The 26,354-nt window shown below is 36.1% G+C and overlaps 1 protein-coding gene across 10 annotated transcripts in view; it reads right to left on the bottom strand.

Annotated features, from left to right (window-relative positions):
* Nucleotides 1-26,354, bottom strand: part of KIAA1958 (KIAA1958 ortholog) — a 160,241-nt gene that overhangs the window by 60,017 nt on the left and 73,870 nt on the right. For 4 of the 10 annotated variants that reach the window (XM_033122278.1, XM_033122279.1, XM_033122282.1 and 1 more), the window contains one exon: nt 731-8,695. The exons of 4 other annotated variants lie outside the window; for them this stretch is intronic. In XM_033122278.1, the coding sequence (XP_032978169.1) occupies nt 7,650-8,695 (1,046 nt within the window). In that variant the 3' untranslated portion in view covers nt 731-7,649. Of the gene's footprint in view, nt 1-730; nt 8,696-26,354 lie in introns of those variants that run through there. 2 more of the 10 variants (XM_033122287.1, XM_033122280.1) reach the window with 2 other exon arrangements.

Raw genomic sequence — 26,354 nt, 5'->3', positions numbered from 1 at the left:
ACAGCCTCTGAGCACAGTTTTTCAGTTTAACTACAATAAGTGATAGCAGCAATGGTTAACAATTCCACATAAACACCACAAACACACATATGAAAGAGCACCCTACAACAACATGCAAAACCTCAACAATGACGTCACCGAATATTACACAATGCATAGAAATTGTAATGGTTTTTGGCAAGATTTTTTTTTTTGTAACAAATACTTTATAAAACAAAAGTTATTTTGTTATAAATGCTATTTAAAAAGTTGTAATATAATGGACTGTAGATATAAAAGTTTAGATAAAGTTAATCTGAGTGGATTAATACTAAAATGGATTTGCTACTTTATCTAGTATAAATAAGTTAATTTCTAGTGGAAGTATACTAAGGTATCTGATTTATAAAATGTAAGAACTACACAAAGTAAACAGGCATAAAAGTCACTTCAATACAGTATGCACAATTACTGTTAGGATTCTATATTGCTGATGTCTTCCTAATTCTACCTACCACAAATAAATGAATGCCAAATATTTTCAAAGCTCTTTGAAATGAATGTATAATGGTAAAAATGCTAATTCCTGTGTAATTCTAATTCCAAAGAACATCAGAAGTCTAGTAAAATTCAACGTTGCATTCAAGACAAAATTTCCATTGTACCTTTTTCACATAAGAAAATTTCATTTTTAGTAAGTGTAATTTATAAAGAAAAATTTGTAAAACTTTTCTATTTATGCTTGAATTCATTTTTTAGAAGAGCAAGCAGGATAATATGAGAATTTACAAATATTTTGTATTTCTACATCTTCCTCCTGTAGGTCTCTCATAGTTCCCATTTTCTTTCCCCTTATCTCTAAATAAATTCACTTCAGAAAAATTCTAATTATGTTGATAGAAATTTGATCATTTTGATTGAAGAGAAGTCATCTTCAAGATGACTTTTTAAACTTTACATAGACTAAAAAAGGATATAGACTGCATTCAAAACCAATAGCATAGATGCTTTGTGGATGGATAGTCAAATGAATACCAAATTTTTTTAGTTGCGTTTTAGTTTAAAATCTCTAATTGCAATTCCTATACTTGAAAACTATAGTTTGCTTCCCCTCCATAAATGAAAACTAAATATAGATGGGTGAGGCTAAAAGATGTTTGTTAAAATAAAAAGGTGAATGATTACATTTAAAGATTATCCCATCAAATTTCAAAAGAAGTTGCTAAAATCAAGATACAACACTACACAATGAGAAGTGAAAATTCACATGCCAAAAAAAAAAAAAAAACCTATTTGAATACTGGCAGCTTGAATCTACTCCTAATAGAAACTTGATTGAGGAATTAACGTTTTAAAAAATTTTGAAAACAAGGATACCCTCTCTAACTCAGGAGAAAGGTAGGGTTTTTTTCCTCTCTAAGCTCTATTTATGGACTGGAAGTCAAGATGCCTGGATTCTAGTCTTGGCTCTGACTCTGACAGGAGCACGCACCTGGGCGTTCATCTAATCTCTTTGGGGCTGTTCCCCAATCCTGTACATTAGATGCTTCCAATCCTATTTTACAGCCCAGTACATCTGCATAACAGAGGCAAGAGCACATTCAGTCTAGTGAGTCTCAAAATAGGAAGGTAAGGGAACGTGAGAGTTCCTGGGAAAACTGTTTCACAATACGTCCTTCCCTTTGCAGCCTCCGTTTCCTTGACCTCCAGGCCCGCTCCCCTTAAGAGGACATGGTAACTCCTATTCTTCACAGCACTGAAAATCACTGGGCTAGATGATTTCTTGGCTCCTTTTGAGGTCCAGCCTCTAGGATTATAATTCAACAAAGATAATGGGTTATATTAATGCTCTGACCTAATTAATATTCTGATCAAATTAGTATTTGAACCTTATCAATACTTAGTCTAATCCACTAGGTCATGGTTTACATAAAAACTCAATTTAAATGTATTAAAATGCTATCTTTTTAATAATAATGCAATCTTCAGTATCGTTATCGGGTCTTTCTCTCAGTTTTGGTAGGCCCTGTTGGTCAATTTACAAAGAGGATGGACCACAAGAAAACTGTTTTCTCCGTTTAGGAAAGTGAAATCAGTGTTGTTGGCAGTTTACCAATAGCATCCCCTCTTTTCTGTTTTTATATCATTCGAAATACAGAACCACCACCAAGATGACAGATGCAGTGTATTTCTTTATCCCAGTTATATTCTATGGCAAGGATCTCTTAAAATCATCCCAGCTTCATTACTTTGCCTTATAAAAGGTTATGCATTCATATCATCTCAGCCAGCTCCGAGCGGGGAGGAGAGGCAATGCTTGAACACCATGCATTAAGAAAAAAACATAAAAACAATCGAGGGTGCCCTTGTTATGGTGTGTTTCTTTGTAACTATCTGCACCACACTGTATGGTGGATGTGCAGAGATCTGTCTTGCATAATTAAGAAAAATACATTAAAAGTGATCCGGAACTTAATTCTTTAGTATTTATAACTATTTTTTTCATGAATGAACATTAAAAAATTACCTTACTGCAATAAATTATCATATACTCCCCTTGATATTTTTTCCTCTAGGTTTATAAGTTTCTTTTATTACATGGGAGGGAGTTTTTATTTATAGTCGCTAAGTGTTACAGCTTTATTTTTTCTACAGAAATAAAAGATCAAATACATCTTTCCTATAACAAAAAACGTCAGAAAAAGGCTGAGTAAAATCAGAAGGCTTTGTCTCTAATACGTATATTAAACTGTGGAGATAGTCAAACTAGAAACAAATCTGAATGGTTTTACAATCAATTTCTAATTCTGAGAATCATAAGGACAGTATATTTCCCAAAAAACTTTGTTGTAAATAATCATGACTGATTAAAAAAAATTAAAAACAGTATTGTTCTTAATTTTGTTAACTTGCTGGCACCACATTTATAGGCAAGACCAAACTTCCTGACAGACTGGCATCCAGTATTTAGTATCTGGTGAATGGCAGTATCACTTTTGGGCTTATGAGGGGTGTTTTCTCTGCCTAGAACCTCTCCCTTCCCTGTCTGAATTAAATGGAACTCTCTTTAAACAGGATAAAAACAAATGCCAATCATTTTTAAATATGTAATTATGTGTACACATACACACTCATCTCCACAACAAAGTTAAGTGTCCTTTAAAGAGTGATACAAATTTTTGTTCTCTACTCATGGCTGGGGGGAAACGAACTCTGCTGACTGTCCTCTCTCAAAGTAAGTACAGTAATGGGGCCTCAACAATGTGCCACCAAACATGACAGGTGATGGCACTGCTCTCAATCAATTCGGAGTTGAATGAATACTGATGATTTTATCACACCAGGGATTTCATTGATAATTTACCACTTCAGAGGGTCTACAGAAGCACAGCAAATCACTTTGTGAACAAGCAACTACCGCAGAAAACGACAGTGCTTAACAGTATCTGGATCTAGTTTCAGATCCTGATGCTCTTAAGTATTAACTGTGAGGGGGGCAACCCATTGACTTCTCTGGATTTCCTCACTCAGAAAAGAGAAATAATGATATCCACCCTCACAGGACTACGGTGAGAATCGAGCGAAACAGCTTACGGAAGCACTTAGTACTACGGTACACTGTAAGAACTCAATAAAGGATAGTCAGTGATGACAATCTGCACATTCTCAATCACGCACACCTACGTGAACACAATGGACGGTGCGGAAATGGCTTGGCCTTAGTATTGATTTTAAAACAGGTTCTAAGGAAGATTCTCCACAAAATACCCAAAGCAATATTATGTATTCTATAACAAATCAACATATTCAATGGCTATTGTACAAAGGTTGAAAAACTATGAAAAGTAGTACTGGCATAGAGTTTTTTGATGGGCTCTCAAAAAATGAAACTTTTATTACAGTATCTTTTATAAATTTGTTGAGAGCAGGGACTATTTATGTATCTTTGTACCCTCCTCGTGTCTAGACACTAGGTGCTCAAATATTTGTTGACATGACTATAAATTTTCATCTCGGTGAAGTCACTTGATTTACTGACACCTGGAAGGTAAGTCAAAGTACATGGATAAGTTAATACGATGAAGGTTTCAGCTAACAATGACCTAACTGAAAAACCAAAGAGACCCAATCTATGCTAGAAACTTTTAAGATTGTCCTTTTATAGATCAGGAAGTGATTTAAACATAGGGAAAAGTAAATTAACTTGGGGAAAACTTAACATCAGGAAAAACAATTGTAAAATAACAAACATTTGAAATAGTTAATGTGTATTTATGGATCATATTCAGACCAGCCCTATTAACCAAGGTACCAAATGGAATCTTAAGAATAAGTTCTGTTGGATAAACATCTTGAATATCGCTAACCTTTTCAAACAGTATGGTTTAAAAAAAAAATACCATCTAGGGTTTTCAATCGCCAGTCACAGGAACCTAGGAGACTGAATTTATGCAGCTATGTCATCCAAACTGACAGATGGGTTTGGCATTGTTCTTATAGACAGTGCAAAACTTCCAGAGTCATGTGAAGGGCACTGGACAATTTCTTACATGACATTACACGGACTTTAAAGTGTAAACATTGCAAATAAAGTTTTATATAATAGTTTTTGTATGAACTATGTGATTGCATGGAAAGGCAGCACACTGTGTTGAACTGAGTATCTGCTGGATTGTTGAATTTTTGCTAAAGCACATGTACGAGTTTGGCATCTAGCACTGCCACAGTAGGGATATAATTTTTTTTTTTTAATTATGATAACAAACAGTGGTATATTCTCAGTACTGTTTATACAAAAACACAAAATTTAGAGGTAGTTGCAGATAATTTTTCACAATTTAACTCAAAGAGACTATAATTTGGCTATACTTCTACCAAGCTGTTCTTTAGGAAATAATGTTCCTATTTGGTTTGAATCATCAAAGCAGAATATAAATAAATTTAAAAAAATAATTCACATTCTCAATTTAACCGTGTTCTTCTAAATGCAACAGGATTAAACAGGAGAGACATTTTAATGTTAGTACCTCAATAAACACAAATAGAAACTTCCTAATACTGTTTTGTCAGTGCAAACTGACTGCCCTTTTTCCTCGTGACAAACTTACTTTGCTGTCAAAAACATACCAAGAAATAAAAAAAAAAGGCAATGCAAAAATAAAACGCACAACCATATTTTTAGTTTTACCAAAACCTTTTTTTAAACATCAGAGGTAACCTATGTAAAAATATCCTTACTTTTAAAAAGTTATTTGACAGTAGGATGTCCTGTGAACTTATAGACCAGTTTTAGAATAAGGACAACAGAAAAGTTTTGTAAAGAGAACCCAGAGAAAGAGACCCTGTGGTTCAAAATGAACAGAAGAGGGGGGACTAGGGGACACAGTGTGCCACCATGAGAGAGAACTCAGCATTCCTTTTAATCGGACAGCCTAGAGAGATGGGAAGACACTGTGTCCCCGTATCTGGCTCAAATCACTAGAAACTAATTACGAGTTCAAACTAAGAAAGGTAAATACAAAAAACTCTGGAGTCAGATGACAGAAAGTACCATTTCCTCAGCTATAATCTCAATGATTTGTCTTGATCTCAACGTAAAATGGAGATAACTAACCTTCTATTCAAAGTTGTTGAAAGGATTAAAGATATTGCATCTAGAAGTAAATATGTATGTAACTGAAATATCTTAAGAAATATTTACAAGAAAGTTAACAGTGGTTATTTTTGGCTAGCAGATTTATGAGTATGTATTTTGTTTTCTTTATGCTTATCTGTATTTCCTAATTTCCCTACAATTAGTAACTTTCTTATATAAGTGACGCATGTAAGTCACTTAGCACAGTGCTAGCACACGTATTGGCCCCCAAATCACTTATCATCATCAATACAAAAAGTAAAGCAAAATATCTTCCAACCTTTCTTCTTGTTTCTGGATGCCTCTCTATGGAGGAAAAGTCATGCAATGAAGGTGACTCCACCACACAAAGTCCACAACAGACTTCCCACTCCTGAGCCAAAGGAAAGGTCACAGCTTAGAGGAATTGGGCTTTAGGAGCCGTGACTTAGTCGTGGGAAGAGCTGCACAACCATGGGAAAGCTCAGCTAATGTGATGACTCAGCAAATCAAAATGAAATCTCTCCTGACCGTACAATAAATTAATACATAAAATACCACCTACCTTCCTAGCTAATGTGAATTATGAGGTTGCCTTGAAGAACAAATACTCCCAACAGAATGCCCAGATTCAACAAAGCAATTAAGATTTGGATTTTTTTATGTTAATGATCATGCAGGATGTGAACCTTGCTTAGCTTTACTGTGGTCCTAATGTCTAAATTTATTCTATTTTTGAAGTATCTTAACTAATAATTCACCACAGCCTTCAAGACTTGAAAATAAACACCTTGGGAAAACCACCACAAAGAGTTTTTTAACGAAAATTATTATTATTATAATTGCAGGATATTGCAGATAAATGCATTTATATTTACTTTAAAAGAAACTTGGCACATTTTCAAGAATGCTTTGAATTCAGCTAAATCTGGTAACAAAATGTTGTTACCTAAAATGAGTGTCAATATTCCTTTGATCTCAACTACAGTCAAGTAATCCCCTAGGGAAAAGATACTGATATTTAATCCTTATAAATAAATAATTCAAGGGAGGGATCTGAGCTTTGAAGACGATGAGTTTTTTTGTTGTCTTAACTAGTGCTTCTAAATCTTTTAGTAAGACTTTCCCATTTTTCTACCTTCTCTTTATACTTGATATACAATCTAATGCTTGGGAACATTTTCAAAGCTTTGGTAGTTTTAAATTGCTTGTAAATCTGATAATCAAATTTCATTTACACTGATTTCTTAGGGAACAAAAAAATTCTACCCAGGTTCAAGCACAAAAGTAAAATCGAGCTATATAATAGTCTTTTTTTTTAAAAAAAAAACACCACAATTATGCAATTGGACTTTGCATATTATTTAAAAACTATGTATGTTCCAAAAAGAATGGCAGCTTTATTCCCTCCTTCTACCTCATTTCCTCCAAAACGAAAAAATGTTAGGTAAACATCCAGATTTTCACACATTGCAAAAAAATGAGGCACAGGGACTAAAATTCTAACTAAAAAGAAAAAAAGAAAAGTATATAAATAATTTGATATCAAGCTTATATCAACACTTTCATATTCTGGATCTGAATAAATACAATTTTGTAAAAGCAGTAAAGTTAGTGTTATCTTCTCCTGGTTCATAGAGAATTTTAAAAATTAAAAAAATAAAGCCATTTATTAGAAGACTCAAAATGAGAGGCGGGGTGGGAAGGAGTTGAGGACACAAGCGTCTAGGATGACTCTCAGTTTCCATTTTGAGTTTTTCCAGAAATGGAATTCCTTCTCTATTTTGTGTTGCCTGAGAACCACTATGGTTTTGTCAAGTCTGTAACAGTAATTACATTTAATCACCCACAAGTACATTTGTTTTAAGCCTATAAATACTATGCTAGTAATACTAAACTATCTCCCTTGGCTTATTTGTAAAAAGAAAAATATATTATATATTTATAATTTTATAAAGTTACCACTGAGGGCAGAGGAAAGGGAACGAGAAGCAGTGTATAATCACAGTTCCTCTGGACACAGTAACCACACTGGGGTCGCGCTCAAGCCACCTGGTCAAGCAGTGTCTGAGGAAGAGTCATAGGAGGCGGAGACGATGAAATTACCACTGTTGGAGTGCCCAGCCACCGACTGGGCGGCCTGCTGGCTCAGATTGTTACATATCAGCACGAGCTGGTTGCTCTGGGCCTCAGACAAGGTGCTGCAGCTCTGATACACACTGAAGTTGGTTTTCCTGCCAGGGATGTTGCCCTTCTCACACATGGTCTTCACCATCTTGGCCAGCTTGTTCTTGCCGAGGGCCTGGCAGTTGTACCAATGCAGAGCTGCCAAGTTCACAACTGGCTTGATGGACAAGTAGAAAGGGGCATCCTCGTAGCGCATGGCAGGAGGCCTCCGCTGGGCATACTCCTTATAGTCCTGGACGGGGCACGTCTGTGGGGCATGCTGGGTAGCATACACACGGGAGTCCGTCCCCCCTCTCTTGGTTTTAGCATTCAGGTCACCGGTATCTTGACCCATCCACTCTAAGTACTCCAGCCCCGTTTCTGTTATCCGGAGCCGGATATCACCCCACTTCAAGGTAGATCCATGGAAGCCTGTGCAGTGCCCAAAAGCTTTTGTGTTGTTGAGCCAGACGAGGTTGAGCAGACCCTCAGGATTGTATCGGCTTAGCAGTCCCCTTTTCCGCAGAATGAGCTCATCAGCAAAGGTGAGCTTCATGGACTTGTGTGGCTTATTTCCTTTACCTTTGCAGCGGAGTTCAATTTGCTTCTGTTTCAGGGCCTCTTGGGAACACTTGAATTCCTTATCCCTGGTGATACTGTAGCCATACCTGTGTTCTTTCAGGTACCGTTCCAGTCCACACTGGTAATTGGCCAAGCTGTTGGGTTCATATTCGGACCCATCCTTCTGCCTGGCATCCACAAAGAAAGAGGCAAGGTAGGCATCCAACTCCTTACAAGGGATGACATAGATCTCTCTTGTTTCAGAAGGATACTTGGAGATGAGGAACTCGCGGAAATTGCGGAGCGCGGTCTGCGTGCTCCGGATGGTTTTCTCATTCTGCTCCCTGCTGAGCTCAGCTGCTCTTTCATCCTGGTCTGCAACAAATTGGGGAGGGGAGGGATAGAGAGGGTGTTGATGAGTTCAGACAATGCACTTTCTACTCTGAAATAAAGTTTCCTTTCATAATGAAAAGGGAGAGAAGAAATCAATTTTATAGAGAGCACTAATAAATGTTATTTACATACCTGTTGCATTATAATAGCAAACTTCAGTTTCACAAATGATGTACTAGACAAGAGTAGGGCCCATTGCAATCAAAATGAGCTTCTCGAGTCACTGGCACATAGTTTAGTGCGTGAAGGTTTGTGGAAAGAGTGAGATTAGAAGCAGCCTTCGTTTTAGGAAAAATGTGAGACAGAAACGTGCTATTTATCCTAGTGCAGTGTGCAAGGGCCTTGTTAGAGCTGATACATTCATTTTGAATCACTTCATTTGTGAAACCAGAGGTTGTACTGGTTCCATTTTATTGAATTAAAATATTCAAATTTGTTATTTAGCACACATCACTAGAGATCTATATTTAAAAATTACTAAACATATCATTTACAGTAGTTAATTCAACACTTATTCTACAGGAATTCAGGTAAGCACAGTTTATAAATATTCTGTATGTTACTGCAGGGTAGTTTGTAATAAGTGATAAAAATATTTGGCACTTTGGAAAGTAATGAGGATAAAACTTCACAGCTATAAAGACAAGATAATGGAATTTGAATTAGGCTATTATAATCAAGATGTAAGGAAGGGAGTGTGTCTCCTGGAAAGATCGTCTTATTTTATTAATGTATTATTTATATACTCTGCCACCAAGGACTGACGTGGCTCTTCCCATTATGGTTCATCCATGATTAAGTAGTGTTGCTCTGGAGTAAGGGTTTTTATACTTGACTGTGATTCAGAGTCACTCAGGATGCTCGATCAAAATCGGATTCCATGGTGGCAGGCCTAGGAATCTGCATTTTTACTAGCATCTCCATAGTCTTGATGAGGTTTGAAAGAACACATTTTGAGAAACCATGTTCTAGTGCTTACGTCTTATGAAGAAAACCCTATTCTATTTTACTCAATTATTTTTACAATGATTAAGCTCCATGATCATTTAAATGGTTTTCTGTAATATGTAATTTGTATTTGGAATTTTAACATTAATATTTTGTCAAAATCATCACTAACATGTCAGATATGGTCTGGATGAAACTCAAAAAAGAAATCCTAAAAATACAATTACAGAATAGAAAACCAGGCTATCCTATTGATTGTTGAGAGGCAAACATTGAGGTTAATTTAAAACAACGTAAAAATGTAATTTCTGATCCTAAGGTATAAGGTAAAATATTCTGTTTATCCTAATTATTTTATTTAGGAAAACTTTAATTTGCAAGGTTGCTCAGTGGAAGTAATTATTTGTAATAACCACATACAACAAAAATAAAATTTCTAATAAACTCAATTTTATTCACAAAACACACTACTTTTTTGTTATTATTGTACAAATTTACGAATGACCGTGTTGTTTTAAAATAACAATTTTAAGGTATAATTGCCAAAATCCTCATAACTTATAAAATGAAATCAACTAAAATTCACTAGCAAATTAGGTATGTTATAGGTACATTTTTGAGATCGTATTTCCAAAATTCAAATATACTCAAGTATATTTTATGCTTCATTAGACTTAACTTTCAGTTACGCTGTTTTCTTCCAGTTCGAACTGTTTATATATCAACAATAAAGATGTGTACAAAAAGATGTGTATCTTACCATCAAAAAGATGGAAGCCACAGGTTACACATAACCTTTATCTTGCTGGCTTCGTTGAATGTTTATATGTAAAGCCAAACGGGCCAACACATCCGTTTACTTTGGCTACTTGTTCAAATATCTATCACAGGGTCTTCAAACTTCAAAGACTTTCTAAGAAATAAACATTCATAGACAACTTCAGGGGAAAAATGTCCAGTTCCTCAACTTTCACATAGAATCTTTTCTAAAACTTATTTATCTAAAGTGAATGAAGACTGAGTATGCACATGTTGCCATCTTAAATCTACCACGGTACATACTCTGGGGTGTAAAACACTAAGGAGCCAAGGAAAATTTACAAATTGGTGATTAAGTCCATGTTTCTTGTCCTTCTCTGACTTACACATATTCTAATATAGGTGAAATCTGCCATGAGAAATAGGGTAATTATGCCTGAATTGGGGTGTTCTGAATTCAGGACTTCTGAAAGGGTTAGTGAGGCAGATGGATTCTTTTAACTGGAATTGGAATATTCTGCAGGACTACCAAACTGTTAAAATTTTATTCAACTCTGTCAGATTCAGTATGCTTTTATTTATAAGATTCTTAACAACTATTATAAAATCATATGAAATATTGATTCTAGTTACAGTCAATCCTCATCTTCATTTTATATAACATTCAATATTTTCTACCTCCTTTTTTACAAAAATAAATGAAACTTATGTTGAAAATCTTTGTTTATCAATTTAAAAATGAGCGCATAGTATACAACTTTACACTTGATCTTAGCCAAAAGGCTGAGAAGCGATTAGTATACAACTTTTCAAAGTTCTTTTACGGGATATGTAGGTAAGAGTTGAAGTCTGTTGGACTTAATTAAGCAGCATTAGTAAGTATACCACAAGGAGAAAGTATGAGTGACCTTGGTTCTTTGAATGAATGGTCACTTATTTCTTGTATCATCCACAAGAGCCATAATATTTATTACTTCGATTTACTCTAAGCTTCTCAAAAGGAGAAGCCATCCTTTAAAACCTAATACAGGTATCCTCCCCGTGTTTCGAAAGTTTGCATTATGCCACTTTGCTCTTAAGAAACACCTACAGTAGTACTACCTGTTTTCACCAACCGAAAAAAATTCGAAGAGGATTTTTGCTTTTACGAAAAAAGGCAAAAAGTAAAACTAGCATTCAGTGTTTGTTGTGCAGTGCGCCATTACAGCAGCAGTGCCGACCCCGGGCAGCGACAGGGCCCCGCCCAGCTCCTTCCCCGGGAACTACACTCGGCATCTCAGCATCAGGCTGCCATAGCTGTGAACTGTCTGAGCATCTGGGCTTCATCTCCATTTACTTCGTGCACCCATTAGCAAAACGTAACCTAACGTATCAGAAAAGCCTAAGCGAACTTGTAAGGGTGTTATGATTAGCGTAAAACTGGACATAATCAAGCATTTCAATCGTGGTGAACAAAATAAAGACATATTAAGTTAATGGTAATTGCTTCTTTACGCCTTTTTGGCTTATGAAAGGTTTCACAGGAACACTCTACTTTCTGACAGTGGGGGAAACACGTACAATGAAATGAACCTTCAACAAATATAGCCAAAAAATAGAAAGGTTTTAGGTTACTGATTTCCAGAGATCTGCAACCTGAAGAGGGAAGAGCCTCAGCACTGGCTCAGGAACTCTTATCAAGACCCTGAGTAAACTTTTTACACAGACAGCTTTTCTGTACTTATTTACATAGTCTTCACGGCCCATTAATCCAATAATTTCCTCCATTGTTAGGAGATGGCATGGAAAAACACGTAATTAGTGCAGTATCTTGTGTTCTCATTTAATTTGAGATTTACGTTGGATTTAAATTCAGATCCATTTACTTCTATTGCTGTAGCACTCAATTTAACAAAAAATATACTTAGCTATCACATCCCTTTTATGATTTTATTAAAGCAATACATCTGAAGCAATAAGACACATTTCTTGATGTTTAACTTATTATTTTCATTTAAGAAGGGTATTTTGTCTTTTCACTTGATAAGAGAAATGATGTTCAAATTCTCTTTATAAATCAGTAAATGATAAATCCATGAGCTTATTAAATAAAAATGTATTTTAAATTTGAAAAGTAAAAAAAAAAGTCTGGTGAGTAGATTTATATTTATGAGGCTGCAGTTGGAATTAATATTTAATCCACATTTGTGAGTACCCACTATGCCCTCTAGCATTTCAAGCAGGTCTGTGGGGTGTAGTAGTCCAAGGCAAGTCCCCTGATGGGTATGCAGATTCCATCATAGCTGGAAAAGATGACTGTCACACAGAAAACTAATTAAAAAGACCATACACAGCTGTGTAATTAGGAATTGCGTTTGTGGCTCAAGGTCCTACAGGAATTCAGAAAGAAAAGAGAGAGATGTCAAATAGAGCTTGAGCTGTGTTGGAGGTTTATTCTTTGGGGAACTAGGGACTCCGGTTAGGTATTAAAGGATGGGTATCATTTGGTTAATCAGAATAGGAGGGTAGGGCATTCCAGGAAAATAACTGCATGAGCCAAGGGAAGAGATGGGAAGGAATGTGGCTTTTGCTCATGAGGACTGTAAAGCATTGACCCTGGTTTGGGGGTGGGAGGAGGGTCTGAGTAGGAAATAAAGTGAGATCAGTGGGATGACCACCTGGAGAGTCTTATATAATTACAAATATATACACCAAAGAGAGGAGACTGAATATTCTAAGTGCAAAGAACCTCTAAATGCCAAACATTTGAAGAACCTGCTTTTGAAAAAAACATTCAGCACCTCAATTCTCCCCCTCTGACATTTTTTACTCCCCCTATGCTGTTATTTTCTTTCTACACTTATCAGCATCTGACATATTACAAATTTACTTGATAACCTTTCTTAGCGTCTGTCCTGCCACAGTGAGCTGTGGGCTCCCTAAGAGCCAGGATTTCACTGCTTTATTCCCAGGGTCTGGAAAAGCATTTGAGAATGCAGCATTCATTAAAAAAAACTGTTAACTGAATTAACACAAAAGCTGAAAGGAAAGTTAGAGATAACTCTGTGTAATCACACAATCCACTTTAGACCAACAATACTGACTACATTTAGAAAGGACTAAAACAAAAGTGAGTAGTATAAAATTAAATTTTGGGACTCACAATCAGACTCTTACAGACTCCTTATTCTTTGTTAAGGCTCTTCAGAGGGTCAGGTGTGGACTGGGCAGGTGATGTATGCGGATGTCTGGAACAATGGTATGAAATGATTTAAGAGGCCACTAGAAGCTTTTCTCAGGGCTAATTCCTTAGGAAATAAGGACCTACCAGCTGTCACACAAATTGCTACAAGACAACATCTTTATCTTACTCTTAGGATAAGGAAAAAAGATAATACGTTAACAAAAGTCCATACTAGAATTATATCGATAAAATCAAGGAATAGTTGCCATCCACCAATCCCGACCTCCACTTTAAAAGAGATTATACTGCCATTATGGTGTTGCCCACTAGGTATTTACTTCTTTCATACAAGTATTCACTTGAAAGAACTTTTCTTATGACTTTTTCTATGTTCAAGGAAAATAATCTTGGTGTTATAAAAATATATATGACCTGGCTGGTCATCTTGGGACACGGGCCAACTTCAGTTTTGTCAGGGGTTACAAAAATCATAACTTGCCAACATTCATGTTTCTTTTTTTTTGAAAATAGCACTAGTTCCTAACTCCTGCAATTTATTTAAAAAGAAAAAAATAGTTATATTTACTTTAGAAGTGGAAAGCAAATTAAGATAACCTTATAACGACCATAAAATTTATTAAAAAGTCAGTGCCTTCTTTCTACTTTAAACATCCAACTCCTCGCACATTTTGATGCTTTCTCCAAGAACTTAAAAATGCAGGCTATTTTCTAGGATTGTTACCCTCACTAATTGAAGCCAGACTTGTATGCTATTATAGCTATCTGACCAGCAAATTATTTTTATACTCGGTTAAGCTTTTCTACTAGTGGGAGTAAAACATACTTCAGGAGCCTGAAAATTTAGAACAACTATAGTAGTTAGTCCAGTATGATTTTTGAGAGTATTTTTCACTGAAGCAGGAATCACTTAAATAAACATTAGTCTCCCGCTCCTTTCTCCTGGTTCTATGTTTTGTGACTCTGGAGCATCTGGACAAATTTCTCCTTAACAAAAATTTAGAAACAAAATACAGCACAAAAAATACCAGTATTATTAAACAAAATACAACCAAAAACGCTTCTCTTCCTCATGCATATTCACTGTTGTCATGTGGGGTCTCTGGTCCTGCTCCCCACATAAGAACGTAGGATATGACGAGGCCAAAAAGGAAACCAACAGAGCCATAGATAGGGGAGTCATACCACTATAGTCTCGCTGGAGGCTGGGTTGGAGACAGAGGAAGCAGGAGCCACACGATCCACAACCTGCTGTTCGCTTCTCTTCCAACCAACCCACCAACGTAGCCACGACAGTTATATCAATGGCCAATGGCTAACCGGTAACAGCTGATGGCCATCTACTACCCGAGCCAGAACCTTTCCCCGTGAGGCCGAGAGCCTGGAAACTGCTCTCTGGGACTCTGTCCCCACAACTGTTATCTCTATACATGAATTAAATCAGGCCAAGGAGCTGTGTGTGTTGGAAGGTGGGGTAAGATATTGCCTGTGTAAAGGAGACCCAGGTACTGACCTTGCAGATCCTCACAACAGGAATTAATTTATGGCGAGTAGGGTGCAGGAGTCTGCATTTTAAACAAATTCTCAGATGATTCTAATACAGGTGTGGTCTACTAGGTCATGCTTTGAGAAACAGTGCCGTACCTCTCTCCCTTTCCCTAGAATGCCTAGAAAATGACTTCTGCACATCAGCCTCAGGGCAAGACCAGCCTCAGTTACAGCACTTGCCGCCCTGCTGGAATAGCAGACTTTCTGATCTGAAAAATTCTTAATTCCCAGGCAGGACAGTTGCTTCATAAATAAATAAATAATAAGTGTTTACATGATTTCTGCTTCAGTGAAAAATACTATCAAAAATCATACTGGTCTAACTGGTATTATTATTCAACAAAATAATGAGTGAATGAGTTAACGTGGGGACAGAGCCAGGGGAGCAGTTTCCAGGCTCTCGACCTCACGGGGAAAAGTGCTGGCTCGGGTAGTAGATGGCCGTCAGCTGTAACCAGTTAGCCATTAGCCACTAATATAACTGCCGTGGCTACACTGGCAGTGTGGATTGCAGCTATCTGGTAGGGCTGGTTGGCAGAGAAGCATATAGCGGATTGTGGCTAGCAAGTGCAGTTAGCAAGCGGATTGTGGATTGCGGATTATGTTGATCCTACTTCCTGTGTCTCGCCTGGCCGCCAGTGAGACCGGAGTGCAAGAAGAACCCTCTGTGGGGTACCGGGGGAAGTTTGCTTTTGTGTCTCGACCAACCGCCAGGGAGAATATAGTGGTATGACTCCCCTATCTATGGCTCGATGGATGTTCCTTTTTGGCCTCACCATTTCCTGCGTTCTTGTGTTCTTGTGCGGAGCGGGACCAGAGTCCCTGCATGACAGTTACATAATTACTTTCCCTCTAAAACCCACTGGATTCAGACTTTTTCTTTGCAACTTTTCTGAAATTAAGTTCAACACTGTTTCCCTAACTCCCAAAAATATTTTTCAAATCTAATCTTAATCTTAAATCCTGTGATTTGACAAGTTTATCATGTCATTATAAGAAGAGACATTAAGTGACTGTATGAATTCAGTACAGTACTAAACAGGGGTGGAATTCTCTCTTCTAAGAATGCTCTTCTGAATTAAGAAACTGAGAGTTTCTCCTCAATTGCTCCCTTTCCTCAAAAAGAGCTGTAGCATCCCAGATGTGACTTAACAAGCTCTGTGGTCAATTCTCCTACAATGTTTCCCCGAAAATAAGACCTAACCGGACAATCAGCTCTAATGCATCTTTTGGAACAAAAATTAATAGAAGACCCAGTATTATATATTATATTATGTTATTACATTATATTATATTACATTACATTATATTAGACCCAGTCTTATAGTAAAATAAGACTGGGTCTTATATTAATTTTTGCTCCAAAACGCATTAGAGCTGATTGTCCAGCTAGGTCTTATTTTCGGGGAAACACGGTAGCTAGAGACAGCTCATTTGCTTAGAAGGGCAAGAATTCAAACAGGCTTCACATAAAAGGAGATGCAACATTCAGTGACAACTAAGAAGACACAAAAAGGCAAAAGTGAAACCAGATGACAGGAGTAAATAAAAACTAGATGAAGCTTCTCAAATCTCAAACTTAATTTCAAGTCACAGAAAAGAAATTAAGCATTCCAAAAGCGAAAGAATAGAACAAGAGAGTAAATATTGTATTACATTAATCACAATAAGAAGCACTTTCATCTTGGCCAAAATATATTTTAAATCAACTTTAGAATGTGGCTGCATTTTCAGGCTTAGCAGCATGAAACCCACATGGCTGTAATTAATGTAATAAATCATGCTGTGGAATTTTCTACAGAATCTGACAGTACTCATTGATATACTGCTTATTAGAGACTGTAGAGATTTCTCCCCCACTTTTTTATTATACTGCCAGAGACACTGAATCAAGAGTGCTTTCTGAAATATCTGTGGCTGGTGTAATACACAAAATATATAGTGAGCTGCTACCATCAGACTTTGATATACAAAACATCATATGCAATTTCCAAAAAGAACTTGGTTTTTTAATTTTCATTTTCCTTAAGGCAGTAGTTTAGGATACATGGGATTCATTACAGATGTGATATTTATATTTTCTAGTTTCAGTCATGAAGCCACAGTTTTTCACACATAGCTCTCCTTTTCAGTTTATTCTATGATGACTCCATTATTATTTGGCACAGAATACTGTTAAACAGGCATTATTCCATCAACCTGTATGCGTTCTTTCATTGTTTTCAACACCTGACTCTGAAGTAAAATTTTACTGAATGTGAAATCATTTTCAAAACTAAAAATTAGTCCTTGCGGTTCAGGAATCAGTCATGACTACACTTCACATCAGGGAGTTTACATACCCTTAAATATGCTTTGCATAAGTTTAAGTATTCTAATTTAGAAATGTCTGAAGTTAAAAAAACAGATGGTTAAAGGGTAACTATTTACAAAATTATTTCATGTATATTTCCCCTAATAAAAATAATTTTATTCATTTTATCATAAAAGCAATACATGTTTATTATAAAAATTTCCCCCAGATAATAAAGGTATAAAGAAGGAAGCAAAACTGCCTATAAATCCATCATCCAAAAATAGCCACTGGATACATTTTGGAATATATCTTTCTGATTTAAAATTTTAATAAATTATTACTATTTAATCACCAAGAGTCTAGTCCATTCCATCTTAACTATACACTTCAGTTTTCTCTTGTGATTTATTTTATTTTCTTCTGGAAATTCGCTTTGTCTTATGTTCAAGAGGAAAATAACTGCTAACACAGTAATGCCTGGATAAGTTACTGTTTCTGACATATTCCTTTTGATCATCTGAAACTGCAGATTTTAAGACTTGAATATGAATTTGGCACTGGATTTACAATCTATTAGTAACACAGAAGCTTTTTTCTTAGCTGAGGAGTCCCCATGTCCACTCTTGCCCCCAGACTGTTCTCCACACAGCAGCCTGAGTTTTCTCAAAAGAAAGCAGAGGAAATTAAAGTTATCTCTTTTTCTTTCTACAAATTTTAATTGCATAGTTGCTTCAACATTCAACAAAAATATATTCAGCACTTCAATATGGTAGGCATTTAGGCCCGTCTATATATGTCTCCTCAACTGTTAAACACGTCCATCCCCTCCCTGTGGAGGAATCAGACAATAAAAGCAGATGGAGATTGGGACTAGAAAAGGAAGAATAAAAACTAGAAGTTTTGGCAATGAAGTTTTTGAAGAAATAAAGAAAACTGAGGGAGAGTGAGTCCAGGTCCTAAAAGACTTTTAAGTGCTAAGAAGGATAACAGAAGCAAACCCATGGCAAGTGAGCCTAATGGTTAACAGCATGAACTTGGGAACCAGACAGCCTAGGTCAGACCCCAGCTCTCTCACCTCCTTACTGTGTGACCTCTAACAAGTTCGATCATTTGAGCCTTAGTTTCTTCATCTGTAAAATGGAGTTAATTATAGTCCTAACTTCATAGGGCCGTGAGAACTGAGTCCCATAAGTACTTAGTGAAATAATAAGCACTCTATACGTACTGACTATTTTTACTGCTATTTGGCAAGCAGTAATCAAGGAGAGCTGACAGTGTATGACCCTGCCTACTGAAGAGGAGTTTGAAAGTAAAATAATCATCACCATTCATTAATAGTTCATCGGTATGTCAGAAAGAACTGAGTATTTGAGAAGCACTTTTCATGAGTTTGCCAAAATTCTATGGCTTCAAAGACTGAGAACAAACTCGAGCACAATATACCGTGTTTCCCTGAAAATAAGACCTAGCCAGACCATCAGCTCTAATGCGTCTTTTGGAGCAAAAGTTAATATAAGACCCAGTATTATATTAATTATATTATATTATATTATATTATACCTGGTCTTATGTTAATTTTTGCTCCAAAGGACGATTTAGAGCTGATGGTCCGGCTAGGTCTTATTTTTGGGAAACACGGTATGAGGTAGCATCTGATGGATTTAAGAGATGAAATGCTGTATCACAACAGAAATAGTTATAACAAACTTTTGATTACAAACCATCTCATCCTTTAAATTTACATTCAATTTACAGGACTGCATACCTTAATTAACGAGGATCAAACTGTGAAGACGTCATTTAATGAAAATGCACAATACCGTCAAAAACACATAGGAATTATTAATCAACTTGAAATAATAGATGTATGGTACATAAAGCAAAGTAAAACAGATAACATAAAAATGGAAAACACAAAACTCTAATAAATTACCTCCTCCTTTTCTGAGTTAGGCTATTTGTATTCATTAAATTCCATCCAAGAAGTAGTAACCTAATGGATAGAAGGATGCTAATTTCAGTAGATAATAACAAACCATATATTTGAAAAGTTCACTATAAAATAAAAATTCAAGTATTTTTCTATATGGATTAGTTTTCTATTACCCACAACAGGAAAATAAAGCTTTTTTTTTGTTTTTGTAACAATGAGATAGATGGCTGCTAAATTATTGTACATAGAATAATTTAGCACAGTAATTATAACGTATAAAGGCGCAGAAGAAACCAACATCAGATTCCTGTCCTGTGTTCTTAAACGTGAACAATTCGACTAGGCATCAGGAGAAAACTGGCAGCATTAAGAAATGGATAAAGGGACAGGAAAACTGAAGGAAAAGGTAATTCAAGGACAGAAGATATTAGGTTGGTGCAATTATGCAGTTTTTGCAATTATTTTTAATCTTTTAAATCGCTATTACTTTTGCACCAACCTAATAATTAAAAAACCCTAATTAAAATTCTCAAAGAAATGTGAGAAATTAGTATAGGTATAATCCTTATAAAATAAATACTAAAGGTAGACTTCAAAGAAATCGTATTAGAGGAAAGGAAGTTTTAGCTATTTAAAGACTCAAAGTTTACTTTCCACTTAACCATTTTTGGGAAGTTATTTGACGGACTCCAGCAAAATAAGGAAAGAGACTGAGGGAAACAAAATCTAAGGAACAGTGGATATAATCCAGGGGAAACCTCAGGGTTGGAGGGTTACCTCAGGCTTACATTAAATGGACTCTGTCCAAATTGCAGCAGGAAGACTGAAAACCCAAAATGGTAATCTTGGGGGGACCACACAGAGATGGTAAGGGCACATTGCTATTTTGTCAAGAAATGCTACCAAACAATTTAGGGACACACACACACACACACACACACACACACACACACACACACTCCCCAAAAGCTAGACTAGTACCATGTTTCATTGATTTTAAGACGCAAGTCTTCACATTTTAACATCCCTGAAATTTGTCTCACAGTTCCTGGGGATTATAGTTTAATTGGTAGCTTGCTTTTTCTTTCTTTGTGGAACATACAATAATGGTATGACTTATAATCAAAGACATTTCAGATGCAATGAAATACAGGAATAATAATGCTGGGACATACTTATTGAGGACTTACTCTCTGTACCAGAAATTGCTCTAAGCCCTTTAACACAGATTGTCATTTATTCACACAATTGTGAGGAATATTTTTTCAGTGTCCCAGAGTCATCAGGATGGAAAGAAATCCAATCTTAGAACACTAATAGATATGAATAACATTTACACTGTCAAAATAATATAAATGGTGTTATTGGTTTTGAATGTCTAGAGTCAACTTAAGGAGAAAGCAGAAAGACTGAGTTATGGCCACAAAAGAGAATGAAGATACTGACAACCTTGCAAAGTTAAGAATATGGTAAAAAAAAGGGAGGGGCGATCAGTGAAAGGAAGGATAGAGACACTAATATCTTCACCCTGATGTTGAGAAAACATATTATTTCCTCTTTTTCATTATTGTTAATTTTTCCATTGGTTACTTGCGTATTTTAATCGCATAGCAACCAAATATTAGAAGGGTAATGAAAATGAGTCAAATCTTCATCATTCATAAGCAGTCTGTAATATTTCTGAAATTGATACATCAAGGAAAAAAACATCAAGAAACAGATGTATACAATATTGTTCAGCAATATTATTTTATTGATTGCTGCATACACATATTACACCTTGATAAAAATAAATTGAAAAGGCAATAAATATTATTTTTTTTGTTTAAGAAAGCAATCCTGTAGTTTTAAGGCAGTATTGAAGAATCAACCTGATACATATAACTGAAGTCAATAAACCAACTAAGGTGCATCGATCACTAAATCAGATTTACTTGATTGTAAATCTGATCACTGTTCTCACCTAAAGTAAAGCTTAAAATCATCTTGTAGCCATAGAAGTATAATGTATCACTTTGCCATGTTGTATAAATACTTATTGTAAGTCTAATACTGTCTTGGGAACACAAGCCATTAGTTACATAAATGAGATCTAGATTGAAAATTATTGCTGGGCCTAGAATACAGTGGATCACACTCTGCCCTTCCCTGCTGAGACCCCAGATGGTCACGCAGAGCTCAGTGAGTGTGGAGAAGGGGAGGCTGCTCTGAGAAAAAGAGAAACAGGGATGACTGGACACTGAAGCTAAGTCTTCAGTGCCCTATACCGACTTGTTTGCTCTGGGTTGTATACGATTTCATCTTTTCAGACCCCAAGGAATGGATACCAAGGCTAGAAAATCAAGGTCAAGGCCTTTTCAATCTGAACTGCTTCCGGGCTCCCTAGCAGTCTTAGTCAAATCCAAATTCATTGAAGGAGAATTATATTCTGAGGTTTACAGCTATTTGTTAGTCTGCTGTATTTGGGCACATGTTGCATATTTGGAAGTCTCAATTATGTTTAGGTGAACTTCTAAATATATAAAAATAACAGTTTTTACTTCATTCGTATAATAGAAAAATGTATTTTAAAGAAATAAAGTTAATTGGGAAGATATTCTTGTGAAATATTAAAACAAATGATAAGGAAGGATGTACAAGCACTGGAGAAAAAGTGATAAAACTGGTAATTTTTCAAAAAATTATGCATTTGTACAATAGAGAACAATTAGCTTAATTTTCTATTTTTGCCTTTCAGGAAACTAGTAAACAACTACATTTTTAATTCTTAAAGATAGGTCACTGGTTGTCTGCAAAAATATGCAGTATTACAATTTTAATAGAACTAGGCTCCTGTTATCTTTAGCAGAGAGAAAGTGTTTCAAATAAATTGTGATGTGGAATGGGTTGCCTGTAGCCTCTGCACATTTAATTTCCAGCGAAGAAAGATTCACCTTTCATTTATCATTGTGGCTTAATTATTCATTTAACCATTTTAACCATATATCATCCTAGAAACGGCCTTAATAAATGTATTATCTAAAGGCAATCAGTTTAGTCTTACAAAGTCATTCACAGTTGAACAACATCTTGGTTCAGTTTTTCTTTTTTTAATTGGGGATGTTTTGAGAGGGTAAGTGTTAGGATGTCTTTCTCCTATTCGTGAAGGCAGTATGAGAACAGGAACCATGTTTTTGCCCTCTATGTTGCTATACTCCCAGTAGCCAACTTGAACTTTGCAACTGTAGTCTTCCAGTGGATACTTGTTGAGGAAGGAATGAATGAATGAATGAATGAATGGTCGTAGCACGCTTCAGAATTAACATTGTTTTATCTTATACACAGAGAATTATGACTTCACTGTAGATATCTGTGTCCTGAAGACCTTTCAGCATTACCTAAAGCAGTGCCTTTGGATAGAGAATATGAGGGTGTCAACAGAGATCCCAAGAGGCCAAACACTGAGCGGTCCTCAAGGTTGTACTTCCTAACTCTCGAAACAGTCACCTCGTCTCCTCCGCCTGTCCAGTGCCTTTCTTTTGCCTCATTTGAGCACTTACTGCCATCTCCTATCTGGATCACTGTAACACCCTATGTCAAAGGCTCTTCTGTCCCAGTCTCTACCTTCCTACTGTTACCAGTGTGATCTTCTAAGATAATGAACTGTATCCCTCTTCTCATGTAGGACATTTGTGACATCACATGCACAGATGGCGCCAGCCTGACTTTCCAGCACTAACTCTCACCCCTCCGAAATCTCCTCTCAAGCCACACTGAAGTCCTTGCTTCCCTACGTAGTCTGCATATGCCCGTGACCTAACATCTTTGTTCATATTGTTCGGTCAACCGGAAATGCCCTTCCCTGTGTCCCATAAGGCTGACTCAACAGCTCCTCACTTACGTTCCACTGCATTCTATATACCTCTTTGTATCCACTAGGAGTTGGAGTTGTTTTGCCTGCTTCCTGCTCTAAACAAGGAGATTCTGGGGGCAGGGAATTTGACATTCATCTCTGTATTTTCACCAGCCCTGCCATACAGTTGATTCTGAAAAAAAATTTTGATAAATTGAAGTGCAAGTGATGTGTCCAGATGCTCAGTAGAAAAAGAGACTAAGACACATGTCTCCTTGCTCCTGGTACAATGAATCCCTCTATTAAACCGTGGGTCCTTTTAAAAATGAATCTCAGAAAAAATAGATGATTTCTTTAGGATATACTCTAGAAGCCTAAAGTTTGGATAAGTGATAGGCATGACCTGAAAATGAAAGAAGGGGAAGCAATCAGTGATTCTGGCTATTTCTACACCAAGACGAGCAGAGTTAGGGACCATGGTGCAAAGCAGCAACTCCATCTCTCTTAGTAAGTATGAGATCAAGTTTCTTCCCATTGTAACTACAAGCAAATCATCTAGTGTTTTTGATGCCTCATTTCCCATCAGTAAAATAAAGGAAACAATCTTTTTCTTCGTGTGATTCAGGCAGTGTTAATCCTAGAAATAAAAGTGCTATCTAGGTATTAGAGGACATTTTGTTTCTGTGTTTTTTATTTATTCCAGCAGAACTTAAAAAAAATTCCCCATGACAGCATCCCATCATAATCATAAGGAGAAAAGCCACAGTACTGAAATTTGTAAGAATAGTTCTCAAATTCTTTGTTCATAAACAAGTACACTGGAAGACAATGTTTGTCAAGTTTTGCTTTCTTACAAAAAACCCCTCTGCATTCAGTAATAATAACAATGTCTTAATGCCCACAATTTTATTTATGCTTCACAATCTGTATTTTAAAAGTAATCACGTTAAAAAATATACAGAAAAGTATACAGAATAATATTAAAGTATGCTTACCATGAAACAGAGGGCTTTGTGTAAATTAATTTAATCCTTATATCAACCCTATAATATAGATACATTATTTTCTTCATTTTACAGATGAGAAAGCTAAGCCACAAAGAGGTTAAGTAATTTGCCAAAGCCACCCAGAAAATGAGTGGCAGAGCTGGGGTTTGAATCCAGGCAAGTGTGAGTCTGGATTTCCATAATTAAGCACTGAGTTTATACTGCTTCTTGTATAACACAAATTCATGTTCCTGTCATTCCAAATTTAACACGTTAATATTTTGTCATATTTTTTGCATGTTTTAAAAAGAAAATGTTACAGGTACAGTTCAAGTTTCCTGTGCACCCGTTTCAATTCCCTCTTCCTCAAAGGTAACCATTATCATGTATCTGGTGTGTCTACTTCATTCCAAGTTTATGTGTGTTGTGTGTATGTACGCGTATATGTATAACATACAATAGTATATAGTAATGTGTTTTTTTTAAAGGTATGGTACTCTAAGTATTAATATGCAACTTTGTTTTCAAGATTTATCTATGTTAATAAATGCAGACCTGGCTGATGCATATATTCCACTGAAAAATACATCACAATTTATCTCTTTCTCTATTGGCAGACATTGAGGTTGTTAACTGATTTTTTCCCTTGTTACCACAAAATTGCAATGTATACTTGTGCACATTTTTATTTTTGAGGAATCTATATACGGAAGTTTCTCTAGGGCAGAAGTCTAGAAACTGAAATCCTAGGTTGTATGATACGCACACCTTTATTAGATACTGTAAATTGCTCTCCAAAATCGTTGTACCAATTTATATCCCCCCCCAACATGTTCCCATTTTCCCATACGTTCAATACTTAGGATAGTTAAAATTTATAACTTATGCCTTTCTGATGGTACCTTATTGTTGTTTTAACTGGCATTTCCCTGATTACCAGTGAGGTTGAGCATTTTTCATGTTTATTAACTCTATGGGTTTCCTCTTATTAGAAGTGCTTCTTCATTTCCTTTGCTCATTTCCCTACTGGATTATTTTGACCTTTCCCCTACTGATCTGTGGCAGTTCTTTATATATTCTGGATATGAGTATTTTTGGTTATACACATAAAAATCATTTCATAGATTGTTGCTTGTCTTTTAACTTTGTTTACGGTATCCCCTGTCCCAGCTAAGATTTTTATTTTAAGGCTGTCACCATTTTAATTTTTTCCTTTAAAAAAATTAAATGGTTTGTGCTTTTTTATGTCATGTTTAAAAAACTCGTCCCGACACTACAGCCATTTTGCAAAATTTCTGTCAAACAGTTTTAAGTTTTATATCTCCACATTTAGATCTTTCAATGAGATTTGCTTTCATGTCTGATGTGAAGTAAGGATCTAATTTTATTTTGTTCCACATGGTGACAGTTGGCCAATACCATTCATTGACTGGTCCGTCCTCCTCCCATGGATTTGTCATGACATCTCTTTCACATATAGTTCCTGTATATGTATACGTATGTTTCTGAGCTCTTTATTCTGTTCCACGGCTCTATTTGTCTTTGTATCAGACCAGTCCATTTTAATTATTACAGCTTTTTAATAAGGTGTGTAAGTTATACATTATATGTTACATAAGTTATAATGGGTTTCCATTATTGCCTTGGTAAAACTGTCTTTGTAAAAACCCAAATACTTTGAAAAGACATGCATTCAATTCTTTTTCTTTTTTTAATGGAATTACTGTACTTAATCACATATCCCCTTCCCATACCTCTCTCTGCCAGTGCAGAAAACAAGGCTAAAAACTATTCATTTAACACCAAAGCTTTCTCTTTTCTAAGAACTGCATTGCAGGAAGGAAGAAGGGAAATGCTCACCAGCCAGGGTCTGGTGACCCCTCAGCTCCTTAAATGCATCATGATTACAGGCTTTCTACTATACCTACGGTAACCCCCACAACCACTCTGACAATTGCCTTGTGACTGATTGGGGAAGAAGGGCTTTATGACACTGGCACCTCCGATCCTGACACCCAAGTAGGAGAGTCAATAACTAGTGAACTTCAAGGAGAGAAACAATGAGACCTTATGCTACTCAGCAGAGGGATAGAAAGTAGCCTCCAAAACGCTGTGGGAAGGGGTGCTGTTAGTACAGATCTGCAATGGCTCACAGTGT

Source organism: Rhinolophus ferrumequinum, chromosome 12 (assembly GCF_004115265.2).
Source record: "Rhinolophus ferrumequinum isolate MPI-CBG mRhiFer1 chromosome 12, mRhiFer1_v1.p, whole genome shotgun sequence".
Lineage (NCBI taxonomy): Eukaryota > Metazoa > Chordata > Mammalia > Chiroptera > Rhinolophidae > Rhinolophus > Rhinolophus ferrumequinum.
Note: the sequence above shows the minus strand (reverse complement) of the source record. Positions and strands in the feature narration are given on the sequence as shown.